The sequence below is a fragment of the Prinia subflava genome, chromosome 6 (assembly GCF_021018805.1).
Source record: "Prinia subflava isolate CZ2003 ecotype Zambia chromosome 6, Cam_Psub_1.2, whole genome shotgun sequence".
In the NCBI taxonomy this organism is placed as follows: domain Eukaryota; kingdom Metazoa; phylum Chordata; class Aves; order Passeriformes; family Cisticolidae; genus Prinia; species Prinia subflava.
Genome location: NC_086252.1, coordinates 27,165,405 through 27,184,914, shown reverse-complemented (window position 1 = coordinate 27,184,914; position 19,510 = coordinate 27,165,405). Strand labels below are relative to the sequence as shown.

Genomic DNA, 19,510 nt, shown 5'->3' with positions numbered 1-19,510 from the left:
AAAAATGTTCCTCGCCTGGTATTAAGCGCACTGCATTTCCCAGAACGTCTCCACTCTGTCGCTGCCACTCCTCTCTAGGGTTCATTGGTTTAACTGTGGTGGCCATTGCTTGTTTGCTCGTCCCCCACGTGACTCAGCCTTGCTGAGTCCCCCACCGAAGAACACAGATTGCAACTTTTGACTTTTTGTTCTTCGAACAGTGAGAGATGCCAACAGTCAACAGAGTCCAGATATGGTATCGATTCCCTTTTCCAAGACACGGCGGGTGTAGCCAACCATGGGTTGCTAGTGGGCAGTGAAAGCATCGGATCACGCCAGCCCAGCTTGTGACTCTGCAACGGCCAGGTGTTAGAAATACAGCAGTTTCTTACATGTCTGTCCCCTTTTCTCTCTCTCTCTTGCCCCGATGGAACCACACGATTCCTTGCTGGAAGTGCTGTAGGAAGAAGTGGGTATCTGTGATGTTTATGTTTAGATAAATTTAAATTAAGAGGAAGTGATCGCCTCCCAAGGCAGGTGTCCTGCAGCTTCCTGTTAGACCTAAGAGGTGACAGTCAATTTTTTTTTTTTCTTTTTTGTGTTTTTTTAATTTTCTAAGTTTGGTCATTTTGACACCTGCGTGCAAGAATACGTTGTGTTCTCACAGTCTGTGCTTTTGCCTAAGCAAAGGGAGCTCATTTCGGTCTGGCTTTGCTGGCAGGCGGGGAAACAGCTGCTCAGCCGTTCACTCGTACTGGCAGGCATTTAGGTCCGTCGTCACTGGTCACTGACTTTCTGTGCTCATGTCCCTATTCCGAGCTGCCTCGTGTGTGTGTGTGTCTGTGTCTGTGTGTATGAGCGCGTGTTTGTGTGCGTGCCCACATTTTTTGTGTGTGTGTCTGTGTGTCTTTAAGTTATTTCATAGAATTAACTTATAAGTGATAGAATATATAAGTGTCCATGATCCACAAACTGCCACTGTTCTGACACCGAAGTGAAATGATTATTTTTTTCTTTTTTTTTTTTTTTTTGTCAAACTTTTCCACAGTGACTTTCCAACACTGATGCCTGGATACACAGTGAAACTTCCTCCAACACCATCTTGTACAGGAATGTTTCTCTCTCTCTCTCCCTCTCTCTCTCTCTCCCCCCCAAAACACACCTTAAATCAAGCACAACCACATTCTTCCACAATCATATTGGGAACGTCCCTTTTCACAATGTTGTATTCATCATCAAAGTACAGCATTGACATTGTGCTAAGTTTGGTTGGAATGCAACAGGAGTTCACGGTGCCCGGGTTCAGCCCCCGCATTCGGTACTGATTCACGACAGCGGTGTGAAAAGAGGAAGCCGACCCCGGGACACCGGCCAAGTAGGCCGGGCAGCTCCCTTCACAGTAATTCCCATAGTAACCTGATGGTGCTATGATCCAGTCATTCCACCCAATGAGTCTAAAGTCAATGTAAAACTGTTGCCTGCAACATAGATTGGTCCTGCCATCGCACTCCAGGCCTCTTTTCCGGATCCTGTGTTTGTTATCGGCGAGGCGGGCTTGCACCACTAAAAAAGGCCGGTGGGATTCCTCCCCGGGGTCCACATAAATTGGCAGCACTGAATACTCTTCACAGCCCTCACATTGAACATCCAAGTTCAGTCTCCTTTCTCCCCTCTCAAACAGAGCCTGGATCGCCTCTGTCATGGGAAAAGTGTGCCAACCACTTCTTTTGAGATCAACTTTCTTTTCAACCACATTCCACTTGTTGCTAGTGTCCGGGTCTTGGAAATAGACTTTGACTCTTACTTTTCGCCTGCTGCCTTTCTCTAAGACATATGGAAGCAGCTTCAAGTAAAGCCACAGGCTGGCTTGAACGACAAACAAGTTCTGGTTCCCTTCATTCGAGATGAAGAAATAGAGGCGGACTCTAGATGAGGCCAGATCGTCTGCAAGATAAGGAGAGATCAGCAAGATTAAGTCAAAAAGGAAATGTTAGCTTGTGCGCCTTTCTGGATTCAGGGACAACGCTAGAGCACAGCAGATCGAGCGAACAGCGACGAGGCTGTGCCAGTCAGAAGGCATGCACTGCATCAGATATCCCCAATTTGCAACCAGAATTAATTGAAAAGGGGACTTCCCACAGCAACCTTCAACATGGGGCTGTAGTCGGATATGCCAGATCCACAGACATCAGTAAGAGCTTTCCTGAATATATGTTTTTTCCAGAAAGCCAGATTTAAAGATGCTACAGCAGCACCTTGAAGAAAACTGGCATTAGGACAAGGACTCTGCTATCTCATCAGTTTAAGAATAGTTTTAACTTTCAGCTACCTGCCAAATCTCATGGGGAGAGCTCTTTCAATAACCACTAAAACGCCAATGCCAAACCAGGGATTTTGTTTCGATTTGCACATATTCTCGCCGCAGTTTAAAGGAGAGGATTCACGAGACAGAACGGAAAATATTTCAGAAATGTGCCTGCTTGTCCAACAGATCAAGCTAACCCCCACTTAGTCTGGTAGAATATCTGCTATTATTAATCATTTCAATCTCTGCCTTTTCTCCCCAAAACGATGAACTCCCATACGAGGCAAAGCAATGAAGCGGTTGTTCCCGCTGTAATGCCGTTATTGGCTGTTCTCAATACGCTTTTCAGCAACACCAGAATTAAAGGAGAGAAATTGTCACAGAAAACCAAATGTCACCAAATGTCTGACATAACCCTTATTTGTAAACAGAAGAGCCTGCTGCATGAAATATTTCAGAAATACCAGCGGCCTTCCTGCAATGTGGTACTGTAAGTCCTAACTAAATTTGGCGTAGGTGATAAATGTGCTGGCCTTTATGGTGGAGACCGTAATTCTGGTCCCTGAATCAAAGCATCCCAATCGCTATTTAAAATTATTGCTGGAAAGGCATTTTATCATCTGCCCTTATCGGTTTTGCTTCCGTCTGTACAGAGCTAAATGTAGATCTTTTCTGCCTTTTCCTTCCCTAAGAATCTTTAGCATTTTTGTCAATCTCTGAATGGGATTTTTTGCGTAGTCGGTGTCTTCATTTGTTACCCTAGATGCCTTTCAAATGTGCCTCCAGAGCCCATTCAGTACCTTGTAATAGTTCAGTGACAAAAATTTTCACTGTGTTTGTCTACGGTTTACATAAAGTCAATTTTGGAAGTGTTACAAAAGACAGCGATTGACTGAATACCAAATGGAAGTACAAGCCCACCCCCGATCTACCAACAACATCCTATTAAAAAATAATAACCCCCAAAATGTACACTAAGAAAGCCTTTCGCATGTTAGTAAATACACAACTTTTCCGTAAACTGTGGTGACAGTGACAGAAAAAGAACAGTACGGTGCTGCTGCACCGATCCACATTACTTGTGTTGTGTGAGATTGTGTGCGCTCATAAATTTTGTATGTGAATATAACAAGCATATGTATAATGCAACAGATCCCATAGATACTGTAAATGTATATGCCTTCAGTAAGTGGGAGGGTAGATAAAGAAGATGAGTGGGCAGCATACAGGATAGAAAGAGATTTATTTTGTGGACAAATGATATATAGATGCCACAAGAAGATAGAGAGAGAAAAATGAACCAAGCGATAGAGCGATGAAGGAAAGGAGAGATGGGCAGATAGACAGGAGAGAGGTAATTTGCAGAGTGATGTTGTTCCAGCCAGATGTGCAAAGTTCACAGGGACAGCGGTTAAAGTACTGGAAAGCTGTGCTGAAGGGATTCGGTGACACATAACTGCAATGGCTGGACAGGACTGAGATGGCTGGTACCGTGGGGATGGAGGGCAGTCAGGGAACGGACTGATGGACAGAGAGCAGACAGACACACTTGGTAGGACACCGCACGTAGTGGACAAACAGACAAGGCCAACACTGCAAATGAAAGCTAAATAAATGGGAAACAAACGGAAAGAGAGGATGGGCAAATGCAAGCCTCAACAGACAGATGCAGGCAGTGAACCAGATGAACGTGCAGGGCAGACAGACAAGGCAAGGGATGCGAGAGATGGAGTGGGACAGGCAGAGGAGGGACAGTGGGACACGCAGGGACGGAGACAAGCCCCGGTGCAGCTGGAAGGACCGCCGGAGGGGAGCCAGGGGCACGGAGGCTGCGGAGGGATGGAGGGACAAGAGAGGGGAGTTGCAGAGCACAACCCGGGGAGAATCCCGGGGACAGGGGTACAAGCAGAGAGGACGGGAAGGCGCGGGCAGGGCCAGGGCGAGGCGGTGCGGGGCAGAGGGGAGAGCGAATGAGGCGGAGGGCAAGTGGCTGAGCTGGGCGGCCAGGTGCCTGTACCAGGCAGAAGGACAGGCAGGGTGCGCAGGGGGCCAGGCAAGGGCAGCCGGGGAACTGCCAGGGGTCAGGCAGGCGGAAAGAGAAGGTGGGCAGGAGGACAGGCAAGGCGAGAGGGAAGACTGACAGAGGTCAAGCAGGGGGACTGACGAGGGTCGAGCAGGGGGGAATGACAGACGGGGCGAGGCAGGACAGGCGGGGAGCGCGGCAGGGCAGGGGCCGCGGGGGGTCGGGCAGAGGGCGCGGGCGGCGGGGGCGCGGGGCCGGGCGGCGCCCACCTGTCTCGGCGAAGCTGATGATCTCGGAGACCGGGTCGTGGGCCGGGGGCCCGGCGCTCGCCTGCCCGTCCAGGCTGGGGATCTCCACGCGGCCGTCCTCCCGCACCTTGCCGGCGTGCAGCTTGCGCAGCGCCGTGACCATGGCCGCCTTGGGCACGGCGTGCGTGATGTTGGGCCGGTCCCGCATCTGCAGCCGGCTCAGGATGTGCCTCTTCACCGCCTCCAGGAAATCCCCGTCCACCTTGCCCGGCTCCTCGGGCCGCCGGAAGCCGCAGGAGGTGCATGTGTCCTGCGGGGAGCCGCCGGCGGGGGCCGGCGGGGTCGGGGTGGCCGCGGCGCCCAGCAGGAGCAGCCCGCAGGCCAGCAGCGCGGCCAGCACCCCCCGGCGAGCCGCCCCGTCCATGGCGGAGGAGCGGGGGGCCGAGCTGGGGGCCGCCCCGGAGCGCCGCAGGGAGCCCGTCTGCAGGCAGCGCCGCTCCGAGCGCTCCGCGGCGCGGAGGGGGCGGTGGCAGCCAAGCTGGGGGGCCGCAACCGCTCCGCGCAGGGGGGGAGCCGCGGCGGAGGGAGGGGGCGCCCGGGATAGCGGCGTGTGTCGCCGGGGAGGCGGAGTGGGGAGGCTGCACGCGCAGGCACCGAGGGCGAAGTTGGGGGGGGAACAGGCTTGGCGTGCACCGAGAGAGCCCGGCTCCACGGGGGAGGGGGACGGCAGCAGGTGAGGGGGTGGCTGCGGAGCCCGGGGAGGAGGGAGGGGGAGCGGGGAGCGAGCCGGAGGTTCGAGGGGATCCGGGGAGCAGGGGAGAGGCGGCGCCGCTCTGCCCCGGTGCCCCGAGTCGCTTCAGAGGGGCATCCCCGGACGCAGTCGCTCGTGGTCCATCGCTCGCTTCGGCAGGTCCGGGCGGGCCGCGGAGAGGAGCTCTCTAGTCCAGCGTCATTGAGGGGGGCCAGGGAGATAAACGAAGCAGATTTATATACAATCCAATTTATAGCCTGGAAGGGGGGGGGGGGGGGAGAAATGCCACTTGTACCCCCCCGCCCACTCCGCCCCCGCAAGACAATCCGTGGGTGCAGGTCTCTGAGCAGGTCGGCTCCGCGCCGCTCGGTTGTCCCCCTTCAGCGCCCGCTGCTTCTCAACGTGCCATCAAAGTTGACCCGGAGCATAGCTGGGGAGGGAGCCGGGGGCGGCGGGCAGGGGGTGCGCGGCTGGCAGCTCCACTGTTGCGAGTCTTCTCCCCCCCACCGTCCCGCTTATTATTAGCGAGGTGCTTTTATTTTCAAAGCAGCGCGGAGGGTCCGGAGTGCGGTGCGGATGCGGTGGCGGCGGCCGGGGACCCCCGCCGCGGGCAGGGCACCGCACGCTGCGCTGCGCGGAGCGGGGAAGCGGCGCGATCCCGGCGATCCCAGGAGAAGCTGCACGGATCCACTCGGTCAGACCAGCTCTTCGGCTCGCTCCCTCGCTTGCTCTTTTAAACAATATCGCCCTTGTTGGTGGTTTGGGTTTTATTATTATTATTGTTATTATTATTTTAAGTGTGATTTTTGTTGTTGTTGCTGCTGCTGCTGCTCCAGTTAATGTCTCCCTCTCTGCGTCTTTTTGATCTTTCGCTCGCCTTGTGCTGGCTTGAACGCTGTGTTTTGTTTGGGGTTTTTTGTTTTGTTTGGCTTTTTGGTTTTTGTTTTTGTTTTTTGTTTTTCTTTTTTTACGCGTCTGATGTTCCCTCTCGGATCCGCAGTGAAAGGTCTCGGGGAAGCTGCTTGCTCCTCGCTTATCTTCTCTGATCTCCTCCTGCTAATTTTTCCCCCCTGCAAAATCACGACATTGTGGCACTTTCTACTGAAACTTTTATACAGGAGTTAAAACCACGTGGGAACTCCAACCTATAACAGAGACGCCATGGGTTCCTCACTATTTAGGAGATTAAGTTAAGTCTTTTGCCCCCTGGGCTATTACAGTAACTTCCTGATGTGGAAATATTAACTATGCTGTTTCTTTAACTCCCCCCGTCCCCTCCCTCCCTCCCTCTCGGTTCCTGCAAACACACCCACCGCACACCGGCTCGGGTCCCTGTCCTGTCGTCCGGCAGGACGGACGGACTCCGGGCGGCTGCAGCTCTGGCCCCTCTCCCGCCCCGGCCGGGAGATGGATGCCCCCTTCTTCCCCTCCCCCGGTGCTCCTTGCCTTTTAAGCACTTGAAAGAAGAAGTCATTAGAAACTTTACCGTCGGTTGGCTTTGCGACGGGGCAGGTTTCTGTTTGTTTGTTTGAATGGGCCGGGTAGCCGGGGCGGGTGCCGGGGCCGTGTGTGTTTTCCGTGGGGCAGGAGGGACGCGGAACCTGGCGGAGGCAGCGGGGGGAGGGGGACCGGGGCGCGGCCGAGCCGAGCCGGGAGGGGAAATAACGGGACCGCCGCACTCCCGCAGCCGTGGCGGGGAGCCGGCGGCAGCACCGGCCCTGCCCGCGCCCGGGGAGCGGGTTTTCCTGCGCGCCCTCGGGGGCAGCGCCGCGCTTTGGCGGGGGTGCTGGGGGCGCGGGCGGCGAGGCAAAGGGGACGGCCGTGACACCCCTCGCAGGGGTCAGGAGGGATTCCCGCCCGGCTCCCGCCAGAAGCCCTGCCCCGGGGGCGAGCGGCCAGGGACGGGGGGCGAGGAGGCGGGGGGAGAAGCTCGGCGGCCGCGGCAGCGCCCGGGCGTCACCGCCGAGGCGTCCCCGCGGCCGCTGCGCGCCCCCGCCGCGCTCCGCGCCCCGGCCGGGCCCGCGCTCACCTGCGCGGGGCCCGCGCGCGCCGCACGGGGAAGGCCGGGCCGAGGGCGCCCCCTCTGGGCCGCGCGGGGAAGCGGCGGCGGGGCCGGGCGGGGTCACCGGGACCGACACCGGGACCGCGGGACGGGACCGCGCCAGCCCCCGGCGCACGGGAGCACCCGGCCGTGGGGGCGCTGGGGAGGTGTCCGGGGCCGGGCTGGGCTGTCAGGTCCCGCAGAAGCGAGGGGCTGGGGCTGGGCGGGCGGGCGGTGGGCGGTGCGCGCTGGGTGAAGGAGCACCTTGGGCTGAGCGCACCGGGGCCTTCTAACCGCATCTACCTTTTTTTTTTTCTTTTTTCTTTTTTTTTTTTTTTCTTTTTTTTTTTTTTTTTAATAACAAAGAAAAATCTACCTTCAGGAATGAAGACAACTCTCAAGACCTTCATCTTTTTCACCGAGCCAGATGGTGCTTTTCCAGGGGCAGATGCAGGACACACAAATTTCCATCATGACAGCAAAGAAGTCCCTTCTGCTCGTTCCATTTTGTAGAAGAAAAGAATAAAACTTCTCATAGATCCCTGGACTGCATCCGCATGAGCGCTGTTAGCTGTCACTAATAGAAGCAACTCAGGAGTGTGAAGAGGGTCAAGGGGAGGATCAGCTCATTACTGTGATTTAAGAATGGAGGGGATGAATGCTATTCTCATCATAAATATTTTCTTTCTTGTTCTATACTGCAAAAGGAAAGACATTTAATGCTGTGCTTCAAAGTGACATTACAAACCCAATCTAATTTTTCGTGTTGGGTTTAATATAAACAAAGGCTAATTGCATATACAGCTTTGTAAATCCTCAGCATCACTGGAGCTACCCTGATGAGAGATCAGAATTAGGTACAGTATTTCCTCCCTGCCAGTAACAGGTTTTGAATGGAAAGCCTGGAATGTAAAAAAAGAAATAATGCTAAAAATCCAATCACTCTGACATCCTGTGAGCTAATAAGAGCACGTGAATGCAACAAGCTTAGTACTTCACAGTAATTAATTTGACAGCAAAGAGCTAACAAGAAAACAACAGGCAGGGCAGTGATGACTGGTTCATAGAGGTCACTGTCAAACAAGAAATAGGTGCAAACACAGTCCGTCTCCCTTTGGAAAAAAACATTTCATTGCCCTGGTGAACATGAAATGCCAAAGAGGGAAAATATCATGGACCTGATGGCGATAACAAATCTGGGAAGGTATTTCTAGCAGTAAAACAAGGTAGAGGTTTTCTTTTTTACATATGGGGATTTTTAATCATCCCCATTATTCACTTTGGTGGCATGTTTTGGCTTTTGGGGTTTTTTTTCCCCCCCGTCTCTTTCTCAGCCAAAGCAATTTTGCATATTCAAATATTGGGAAGACTTATCTTCTCTCACAATTACTAACAAACTAATACTCTAATAACCTCTATTGTTATTTAAAGTGTGTCCAACGCAGCATTCTGGAGGCAGTTCTCACACAATGGACTTTCTCTGGCTTCCTCCTAGAGGAGAACTTAATCAAACCTCAGATGCTTTCAGGCAGAAGAGCCTTCAGGGAGAGCAAACAGGGTTAACAGAAAGAAATGTGCCATCTGATTTCTAATCTTGCTCAGGGAGCATGGCCTATTGATTGAGCCATAAAGCTCTGTTAATTTTAAGATTTCCTCAGCTTTCAGTTCTTTCCCTTGGGCATAAACTTGTTGCTCACACATAGTGGCTGAACTGTCAGGGAAAGGGTAGCTTCACATTCCCCCCACTCCGCTCTCTTCCCCTCCTCCTCTCTATTCTATTTGTTCTGAGCTCATCTGCGTGAGGATACATTTTCACACACACCTTCTCAAACCGGCTGCTATTCATCTGATTCAGGGTCATGCTTTTCCATACATTAAATGCCGGGGAAAACTGGGAAGGAAATGGCTGGGATTTGTGCTTGACGGGCGAGCACACGATTAGCCAGGGAGCCCTGCTGTGAGAAAGTACAGCGTCGGAGGGTATTTTCTGTAGAATCATCGAGTCTCATGACTGGAATCTGATGCCTATAAAAAGCTAGTAGTATAATGAAAACAGCATAAACTGAGATCCTCAGGCAGTGTAAATCGGCATGTTCCCGAGACATCCAACTGCTACAGAATCTCGGAACAGGTCAGGTTGGAAGGGACCACCCGTGGGGTCATCTGGTCCAACCTCGCTGCTCAAATAGGGTCTTCCTAGATACAACTCCTTCTTCCTTTATAACCTAGATATTTGCTTATGCACTTTTTTTTCAGGGGTGAGGATGCAGAAGTCACTCTTGGAGAGGCCTGAGCTAGAAACTGAGCAGGCGGCGATGGCACAAGGAAGTTCCCTCAGTGCTCTGTGTTTCCACCATGCCCTCAGTGGGACAATGAACAATTTACATTAGCCAAGGATCTAGCCCTTCACCTTTAGCTAAAGCACTTTTTATGCTCTTAAACCATTAAAAATATCTATTAGGTAACCTTACCAATCCCTTTGAGGTAGGATTTTCTCTACTGTACTGATGGCTGAACTGAATAAAAGCTTCACACATGAGAGGCCTGGTTTGCACTAGAAACGCTTCTCCTTTGATAACCAGCAAATACAAGTTTTACTAGCACAAGCATCTTTTTCTGCAAGCGTTTCCCAAATAAAATAGGCTATACTGGCAAAAGCACTTTTTTTTTTTTTTTTGCTCATATAGCTGCATCTATATGGGGGATTTTTGCACGTAGTGAAACGCAATCTGTTTTAAATGGCACTTCAGAAGAGCATTGCTATCCCACAGAAGTTTCAAGGCTAGACCTTGAAGTATATACTTCTGCCTCATATCTGAAAGAGCCTTTTACAAGGTAGCCATTGTCATCTTGCAGGAAATACAGAGAAACTGAGACACATGGATACAGGAGCAGGCTGGGAGTGCTGTGCTCTATCTGGAATTTGTATTCATTACATTCTTTAGCTTCAGATGAAATTATGTATCTGTAATCAGACTCATTCCTCACTACACAAAATTACTTCTTGAACAACTGTGACAAAGACAGTGGATATTTCAAAAGCAGCATAATTCTGTATAAAAGAAAAGTCCTATTGAAAATCAGGTAGGTAAATACCATTCTGAATGACCTAGACATTTTCTGAACTGTCAAAGGTAGACCCAACTCATGAAAAAATAAAAACACTATAAGGTTAATCTGGCTTCTTTGCTCCTGCCCATGCTTCTTTAATTGAAAACTGTTAACAGAGATTTGCTCACTAAAAGAAGGGGTCCTACTCTGAATAGCACTTGGAAAAAGAGGGGTTTAGCACACAGAAATAAAAGACCCAACCAAACTGGGAACTCTTAGTCTAAAGCAGGTACAATGAGAATCTGAAAGATTACTCAGAGAAATACAGTAGAGCCCTCAACAGGTTTTGAAAAGCACCTATTGAATGCCAGCTTTCAGCACAGGTGTCAGGCAGGATGGGGGACATGAGGGAGACAGCAGGACAGGGTGGTGGGGATATACTCACAGCCTCAGCCTCCTGCTCCCACTGCACCTGCTTCAGCGTGGCTGGAGTCCCGCTCCCCTCACCTCAGCTGCCTTGCTGTGCTTCATGGGCCATGTGTTGCCTGATTGATCCTCTTCAGTGACCCCTCCACGCCTGGGAAGGTTTGCAGGCGAGCCCCAGGTTTGCTGTGGGGAATGAAGCGTGGCTGGACCCCGTGCCTGTGGTGCAGTGCAGTCAGTCCCTGCCTCAGGGCAGGTCTCCACACACAGCAGGGTCCCCTTGCCAAAGGGCTGACTTCAGGGATCTGCTCCCATCTCCAGAGTAAAGGGACCAAACACCATCAGGTGGATGTCCCGTGTGATTTTCAAGAGGTACCCGCTGTTGTTGACGGCCCGGAGTGTTCTTGTTTTCCTCGCACAGTCTGTCCTCTGCAGTCCAAAGACGTAGCCTCATAACCAGGCAGTGACTTCCTCTGAAGTTGCTTATATTGACCTAAATAGGTTGGGGCGGGTGAGGACACACAGAGAACATGAAAAAGCTGTGCTGGTTGCCCAACAAAGAAGTGTCTGCTTTGTGGTGAGCACTTTTAACATATAAGCACTTTTAACATACTGTAAAGAACATGATTTTCATGTTTGTTTAAGTTCACAGCAAAAGGCTTGCAAAGTAACAAAGTGGGTAAAAATAAAATCTGCATTTAAGTGGTAAACAAAATAGTTAAAACTTGACTTTTTGTAATTTGAACGCTACTTACTGATGCAGCTCATTTAGAAGTCCACGGGTGCTTTTCCTCTGTACATTCACCCATGACTGATGTATCTGAGAGATCTAGAAAATGAACTTTAGGATGGAGCAATGTTAAAATCAGCTGTCCTGAGAAAAGCAGTGATTATCAGGGAGTGGTGACAAGATGGAGATGTTTCCCTCCAATTTTAAATGAAGCTCAGAAGCAAAAAATGGCTGGTAGCTTTGCAATGCTGTAAGAGAAATGGGGTATTCAAGTCATGTCACAATGGACAATCACTAGCAATCCATGAGTACCTGAACATAAGGTACTTTTTTTTTTTTCACAAGCAAGTAGCACAACGTAGAGGAAGTGTCTATACCTACTTTATGTGGACAGTCTGCAGCCAGAAGTCCTGGGCTTAGGCCTGAAATTCTCTACCTTTACCCCATTTTCACTAGCTTAAGCTAGGATGACAGCATTCAGTCCTCTCTAAGTTGCTTTGAAATGAAGAAAATACAAGAATTCATCTTCTCCATGGAGTTTGACACAAACAGCATGGCCTTGGTGCTGTTTGTCAAAAGTAATTTTCAATCTGTTCATAGTTAAATTGCACAGTTTTGTTTCCATGAATCTTATTATATTAAACCAAAACTGTTGTGCAGTTCAGCTGTTTGCGAAAAAATGTCAGAGGAAGATCTGAAAGATGATTGTGATATGATTGACTCTCTGCTAGAGCCAGGATCAAGGCACTCCTGTAAGAGCACCAAAGTGCCCCAGTTCAAGCAAGTGGGGCAGAGCAGTAGCACTGTCACAGTTAGTGGAGCCCTGCAGATTTATCCCAGCTGAGAGCTGCCCCACACGACTCACGCTCGATGGTGTTTGGCCACTGCAGGCCTCCAGCCAGAATGTTCAGACTGCCTCACCCGCCGCATTTGCTGCACGGACATTGGCTCCAACAAGGTCCTGTGCTACCACACAAAATCACAGCAGAACGTTATTAACAAAAACTTCTGAATCACTTTCTGCGCAGTATCTATCAGTCATAAGTCAGTGCCTGAGTATGCTGTGGGATTAAAACAAAATGGGTTGCAAACACGGTACAACTTAGGTGCTAACCTCTGCCATATCTTCCAAATCACGTGAAAAAGCACTTACACTGTGGCAGCTTTTTCACTCTCCAGGCTCCCAGCAGATCTTCTTCTTCTGTTATTTCCCTGCCATGATCTTCTCAGAAGTGGGGGAGCTTATTAACAAAGAATAACGCTAAAACTTCTGCACAGCCCTTTGCCATTTCTAAATAATATTCTTGCCCCCTCAGTGTTTACAGCTGTGGTTGAGATGCTTACCAAGAATGCGATTAAGAATAAATTATAGTATGTGGAAATATTACTGTGAAATATACTGATACTATTACACCAGGATAAGAAAGCAAACCACCGCTTCAGAGATGGCAAGAGCAGAAGCACACAGATCATGTTAAACAGACATTGGGTCTAACAAACCTACACAGGTACTGAAGTGTTAGCAGGGTGCAGAGCTGCAACAGGAAAGTGTGTTGTTCTAGGATTTTTTGCTTAAAAGATGAGAGAGAGGGCCTAGGGGAGGGGAATGCATGAAAAAGAAAAGGATGAACTTTTTTTTTTGGCTACTCCACATGGGGTTTTCCTCTGTTTAAATGCTGAAGGACAGAAAGATTTTAAATTAAAATCTTAATAAATATAGCCCTGAGGCTAGTAACATTATTACATCCAAGATGATTACAGCAACCAAGCCACAAAATACATATATATATTTATTTGAAGCATAATAAGCCTCAGTATTTAGTTAGAAGAAGGCTAGGCAGCTAACTGACTTCCAAACTACTGAATTTTCCATTTCACTTTACCAAAAGTATAAACCAACACAGCACCTGGTTTGCAGAGTTTGTTTCATTTCTGTATAAGGTAACATTGTTACTACTTATATTTTAGATATACATATGTATTATTCAGATCATATGCATGAGAGTTGGGAAGAAGAAACCCAAGTTTGTAATAGGAGATATGCATAATTATTCAGCTTCACTATGAAAGAGGGATCTAGGTCCCCCAGATTGCTCGAGTGAGGCATGTTTTCCTTGAGACATTTGCCTTTTTCAGTCGATCCTAGTCTCAATATAAGATTCTGCACTCTACGTGTTTATGTAGAGTGGTTTTTTTTTTAATTATGGAAATTTTTTAATAAAGGATACAGGGAAAATATGGGATACAAAGAAAAGGATACAAGCTGATAAAGATGATTAAATCATAGAGCGACTGCGGAGTGGGTCATGAAGTGTTATAATCCCCAACTCCCCTCTGCTTTCTGCCTCAATGTGTTAATGCATCACACTTTAGTACAGTGACACTTTCAGCCCTAGGTGGAAATTCACACATGATGAAGAGGTGGAGGAGGATTTCCAGATGGTCAGACCTCAGGGAGTGCGAAAAGGTGGGGGGAGGAAGGGAGAAACTGCTGAAAGGAATCGGACTTTGGTCACATCAGTAATTTCCAGCTGAAAATGGAATATTAAAAACACCACCCAAACCCCAAAAAACAATCACCAAGGATCCCATACCGGGACCAGGTGCATTCAGGTTTGGACATTATGTGTGATAAATCCTCACCAATACTGGTTGTGAAAGATCCCTAGGAAATATTGGTTTATTTGTGTGCAACAGAAAGGTGCGAGCTTCATTTCTTTGGCCAAATTTTATCATTGGTACTAAAGCACCCTGACACAGACCCAATTAGTTGTTTTATTCTCCACAATTCCTCTTTACTAGAGGTTATTGTAAACTGGTACTTGCTCTGAACTGTGCTCAAGTTTTCACTCCATCAGATGCTGCATCCTTTGGGACCCTCTTCTGCAGGGCCACCTCTACAAGAACAGTGAAGGGCACTGAGGGAAAATGCAAGGCCTGCGTCCAGTTGATCCCATCCCACCCCAAAACAGGCCTCACTTTCCCTTTAGGGGAGCATAAGGCAGCAGCTGCTATCACACAGCTGGACTTCTCTAAGATGGCCTCATTTACTGTGGTCTTTCGGGGAGAATGGGAAGGTAGACACGGGCCAGAGTTCAAGGGGTCTGGTCCTTCAGGGTGAGAGGTGCTAGAACTGTATAAAGAATTAGCAATAGATGGTATTTTATAGAGCCACAGCTTTTTCCAGATGTCGGGGTTAGAGCAAATTTAAGATAACCAGTTATTTGGTGATCACAGTACCCCTGTATTTTGTGTGTGTGTGTTAAAGATAGTCTCTTCCTAATGACATAAGAACTGAGCATTAGGTATGATGGCTCGGACTGCATTTCCAAGGGCTCTTGCTTCATTCAGCTTCAGGTGTTCCTCGGGTCATGGGCATTTCCCCTACCACAAAATGTGCACTCGAGCTGCCAATGCTGTGCAGTCACGCTGGAAAGGTGCTTTTATTTAATATCATCAGTATGATTGCATGCTATTTACCTATATTTCCTGGACAGCAACTAAGTAAAGTGACCACAGCCTGGTGAACTACTGGAACAAATATCATGAGAAATAAAGCTGTTGCACAGATTTCACTTTGGGGAAATGTTTGTTGGATGTCCAAACCCTGTCACTGCCAGTACAAGTCATGTTGTGCATGCAGGTCAGGACAAAGTTCAAGGAGACAGAAGACATTTATTCAAATTCTGCTAGAGCAACTTCAAATTTGTGAAATGTGTGGTTTTAACTGATGCTGAATTCCTACCCCCATTAATTGACTTTCTATGTTAAAATCGCTTGTGTCATAGCAAAATGCAAAGAAACCTTGAGCATCTGATGTGGTAGTGACTTCCATGATGATATGTTTAACATGTCCAGGTGCCTGTCACTGGCTTTAGTGGCAAACCAAAGGCTTTCAAGCCTTGTAAAGCCTGCAGCATCCATCTGGGATTACAGTCCCTTACAATGACTAGATGAACATCTCTGACTTTCTTCCCTAAGGACTTCATGCAGCAGGTGTTTTCAGTCTGCCCACCTTCCAGATCAGGTGTCCAAAAATGCAGCAATAATATATTTTTTTTCTTCTCTATTTCTAAAAGAGCTCAAGGTGGGTGGAGGATATGGCAGTAGGCTATTTTTATTCATACCTTAATTTAGTCAGTAGTCCAATGGTTCATGAAGAAGAGCTGGGCTCAGTCTTCTTTTATGCCTGAGAGGAGTTCCAGGGAGCATGAGAGGCAGCTCAGGTCTTCTTGGAAGGAGCAGGCCATGGGGTGGTGCAGGGACAGGAGCACACCCCAAGCCTCCAGCTGAGTCATTGCGTGACCAAAGGGAGCAGGAACCCACAACGCTGTAAATAGACAGTTTAGAGAGCCACAAGCCCAGGTCTCCCTTCTTCTCACCCTGCTAGCCAAAACATTTGGAACAGTTCACATGAGACCAGCTTTAAGAGGATGGAGGCAGTCCCCTCCCTGGCACCAGGCACTCCCTGGTAAGCGCACTCTGCTGGAAGAGGAGACATACGCATTCCCCGGGGCAGAAGGGAATTGAGCCCTGTGAAATTCCCCATGTTTGGCACTAGTCTTTTGAGCGCCAAGCACAGTGTATACAAAACACTGCTGTGCTGCCAACCACCCTGCCTTTCCCTTGCATGAACGGACCCACGCTGTGTTCCTGGAAAAAAGCCAAGAGAGAGCCTAAATGGTGAAGCCCAAAGGATTCTCAGCCCCCAAGCAAGGTAAATTTAAGAGGCTGTGTTGCCCATGGCTTGCTCAGGCAGAGGAGCAGCCTTTTGGTTTTGGTGGCTGCCATTTTGAGGTAAAGCATGGAAACTTCACTTCAAAAGGCAAAGATTTGTGGTGGCTGCCAAGAACTGGGATTGCGGCACACCCCAGTGATGCCCAAGACCTTTTCCAAGCCTCCTTCCCCCAAACTAAAACATCACTCTCGTTGCTATGCTATCACTCCACAAAGCATGAGCAGAGGCAGCTCCCCCGGAGTCCAAACCACTGCACAATAAATTCTATACAGACCCAGGTCTGCCCACAAAACAGGCACTACAGGAGAGCAGAGAGATTGCAAGGTCAATGTGCCTAGTGACTCTCTTCCCTCTCTAAGTGACAAGGCACAAACTTGCAGGATTTAAGCCTGCAGCAAAATTAGTCCTGCTGCAACTTATTTTCTGTCTAGGTAGCAACGCTGAGCTTCGTTAACTGTAATGGTTAAAGGACAATAAAAGAATACAGGGGTAAGTAAGGGTGGATTTAGACAAGGCAGACCATTAAGTGTCTGTATTGAGAAAAGTAACCAAGTGGTTGGAAGCTTTCAAGGAAGACAGTACCTAGAGCAGAATTGGAAGAGCTGAAGGAATAGAACAATATGATAGAGTATTTGCCCATAATATGGGACTGCTGCTGTGCACAATTACAAGCATGCAACAAGGCAGGAGTAAACAGCTCCCCAGCACCACGACTGGGATGTTTCGTTATTTAGCAGAGACCACCAGGCACGCATCAGAGGAAACTTCATCTTCTCACTATGGACTTCCAGCCTTTAGAGGTTATACTCCATTTTTGGGCTTCTGACACAAATACATGCAAAAGGCCTTCCCAGCAGGAAGTGCCCAACTCCTTTCACTGGGAAGCCAAAACTAACAGTCTTGCTAAGACACCTTTCCTACCCTCACCTTGGTTATTTCCCAAAACAAGAGGAACCACAAAGGAGCCTGTGATGACTGAAAGGAAGACTGCCAGCAGCAGAGTTTCCTCTGTGCATGCGTCACTTGCTGCAGCCTGTCTGGGGTGATGGTACTGTCAGCAGGAAGGGGTTACCAGGAGAGGTGGGGCTGCAGAGCTTTTCACCTTTCACTTCCCTAGTTTTCCTGCAGCTAGGAACAGGCTACAAGTCCATTCCAATTTCTACATTTAGGATATGTGTTCATCAACTTTTTAAATCTGAAGTCCTGGGAAAGGATTTTAGGAAAAAAGAAAGAAAACAAAATAAAGCACACATCCCTTTGTCATAGACTTGCATTTCAAAAACTCCAGACCTATTTAATACTTTTGACTTTACCCAATTTGTGTCTCACAGGGAAGACTATTTCCCTGGAATCTATATACCCATTTCTTTCCAAAAAAGAAGAACAAAAGATAAGTTTTAACTTGGTGTTGATGCAATATTCACCCCACCCAGAACCAACTTTGTAAGCTCATGTAAAAAACATGAAGAGTAATTTTTACTTAGCTCTTGTTATGAACAATTCAGAGATAAGAAACAAGGCAAGACACGTCTCAGCTGCAAGTGTGAACATGATCTCAACACTGCAACATTTTCCTTGCCTGGCTAGAGATGGGTTGGCAGCATGAGGTATATGAAGGTAGGTTACAGGTGACAAGAATGTAAAAAGCCTGTTATTAAACTAGGTGTAAGCAGCCTTGGAACTTCATTAGGGCCAGGGAATTCAGCCCTGGACATTGCACCTGCTTGATTATCCACTATTAAACAAATGCTGTAAACTTAGCTTCAAGTTGGAGAGGATTCAGACACAGCTCGTCCTGCCCTCTGACTGGGCACGCATGGAAAGCGGTTTGTGTCATGGACCAACTCCATGTGCTCACCTCTTTCAGGAGAGAAGCAAAGTCTTCATCACAAGTTTTCACCAGGTGCAGAGTACAAGTCATTCGCTGTCCTCCAATTGCAACTATAGAAGGGGAGTGAACTGCAGTGTGTAAAAGGTACATTTGGGCACTGACCTATTTTTGTTCATCTGCCATGGGAGAGACATGTGGAAACATTGTGGTTTGATGGATTTGATTAAAAATATGCTAATGAATAAAGAAAATTAAGTGCATCCCTTGGGCTCCTGGCAAGCTGCCAAGACAGATACTGGGACCACCAACAGGGGATCCTTATGTTCCGGCTTTTGCAATCCTTCAGATTCCTACTGCAAAGGATGGTGACCCAGCAGAAATGAGGCTTAAAGTTGAGTGGTTTGCGTGTCCTGCCTCTTCTTCTCTCCAAATGCCACAATATTTTAAAATTTATGCCCCAGGTGCTGGAATCAGCTGGAACATCTTCGCTTTCATTGAAAAAAGTACTTCTGCCATCATTGTTAAGAAAGCAAGCTTGCAAACATGAAGCAAGGGTACTCAAAATGCTTGGAAACAAAGAGACTGTGAAAGAGAACTCCAAGTTCATTTTCTAAAGCATCTCATTATTTCTAAACCAAATGCAGTTTTGGAGGCCTGACTTATGGTTTTTCAAACTCCTGAGGCAAAGCTGCAAATGTGGCCTTTATTCCCACGCAGAAGCAGCTCTGCCTGCCCTCCTCCCTCTGTACTGTTCAGGGAGGGAAAGGGGGGAAAAAAGGCAAATCAAAACAACTCAAGCAGGCCCTGTGCTCCACAACTGTTTAGTGCACTACTGTCATTCAACCAGATTTACTCAAGGTACCGTATCAGAAAGCTCTAACCTGGCTGCAGAAGTGGGTGAATCACATATTCTGCTGTTCTTCAGGAAGCAGCTTTCATTAGCAAAGTCTGAAGCGTCCAGCTCTCCTAGTGCCCATAATCCTTCTGTGAGCAGTTGTTCTTCCCATTGTGTGATTCATTCTTTTGTCCTGCACTCTTCAGAGCTGGAATGAGGCAGCCAACCACTGGGGATGCAAGTCCCTGTCACACAGCGGCACAGCTCAGCACCTAACTGGGGGGCAGTCACCAGGAGTGAAAGGAAAAGAAGGGCTTGTGTTTTATTAAGCTGCCTGAATGCAAGCAGACCTAGGGAACCCTCTGAACTCCTCAAGCAGTCTATAGAGAAATGAAAGCAGAGGCCCCTGAGTGAAAGAGGTTCTTCCACACCCATGTCCAGGGCACAAACTAGAAAATTAAAACCAAACACCTAGCCTATCCTGTAGGCATTTTTTTCAGAAACTTAATAGGTTTGGGTTTTCATAGCACCAGCTTCCAAGCAAGGAACAGTTTT

At 48.4% G+C, this 19,510-nt stretch overlaps 2 protein-coding genes across 2 annotated transcripts; both read right to left on the bottom strand.

Moving 5' to 3' along the window:
• Window positions 1–982: 982 nt before the first annotated feature.
• Window positions 983–5,125, bottom strand: INHBB (inhibin subunit beta B). Its single transcript, XM_063400839.1, has 2 exons — window positions 4,577–5,125; window positions 983–1,923 (listed from the first exon to the last, which is right to left on the bottom strand). Exons 1-2 carry the CDS (start codon window positions 4,977–4,979, stop codon window positions 1,148–1,150), a joined length of 1,179 nt encoding a protein of 392 aa, XP_063256909.1. The 5' UTR covers window positions 4,980–5,125; the 3' UTR covers window positions 983–1,147.
• A 922-nt stretch (window positions 5,126–6,047) lies between these two features.
• Window positions 6,048–18,210, bottom strand: LOC134552437 (basic proline-rich protein-like). Its single transcript, XM_063401151.1, has 3 exons — window positions 18,148–18,210; window positions 6,793–7,534; window positions 6,048–6,376 (listed from the first exon to the last, which is right to left on the bottom strand). The coding sequence occupies exons 1-3, from the start codon at window positions 18,208–18,210 to the stop codon at window positions 6,363–6,365; spliced, it is 819 nt and encodes a 272-aa protein (XP_063257221.1). The 3' UTR covers window positions 6,048–6,362.
• Between the last annotated feature and the right edge of the window lie 1,300 nt (window positions 18,211–19,510).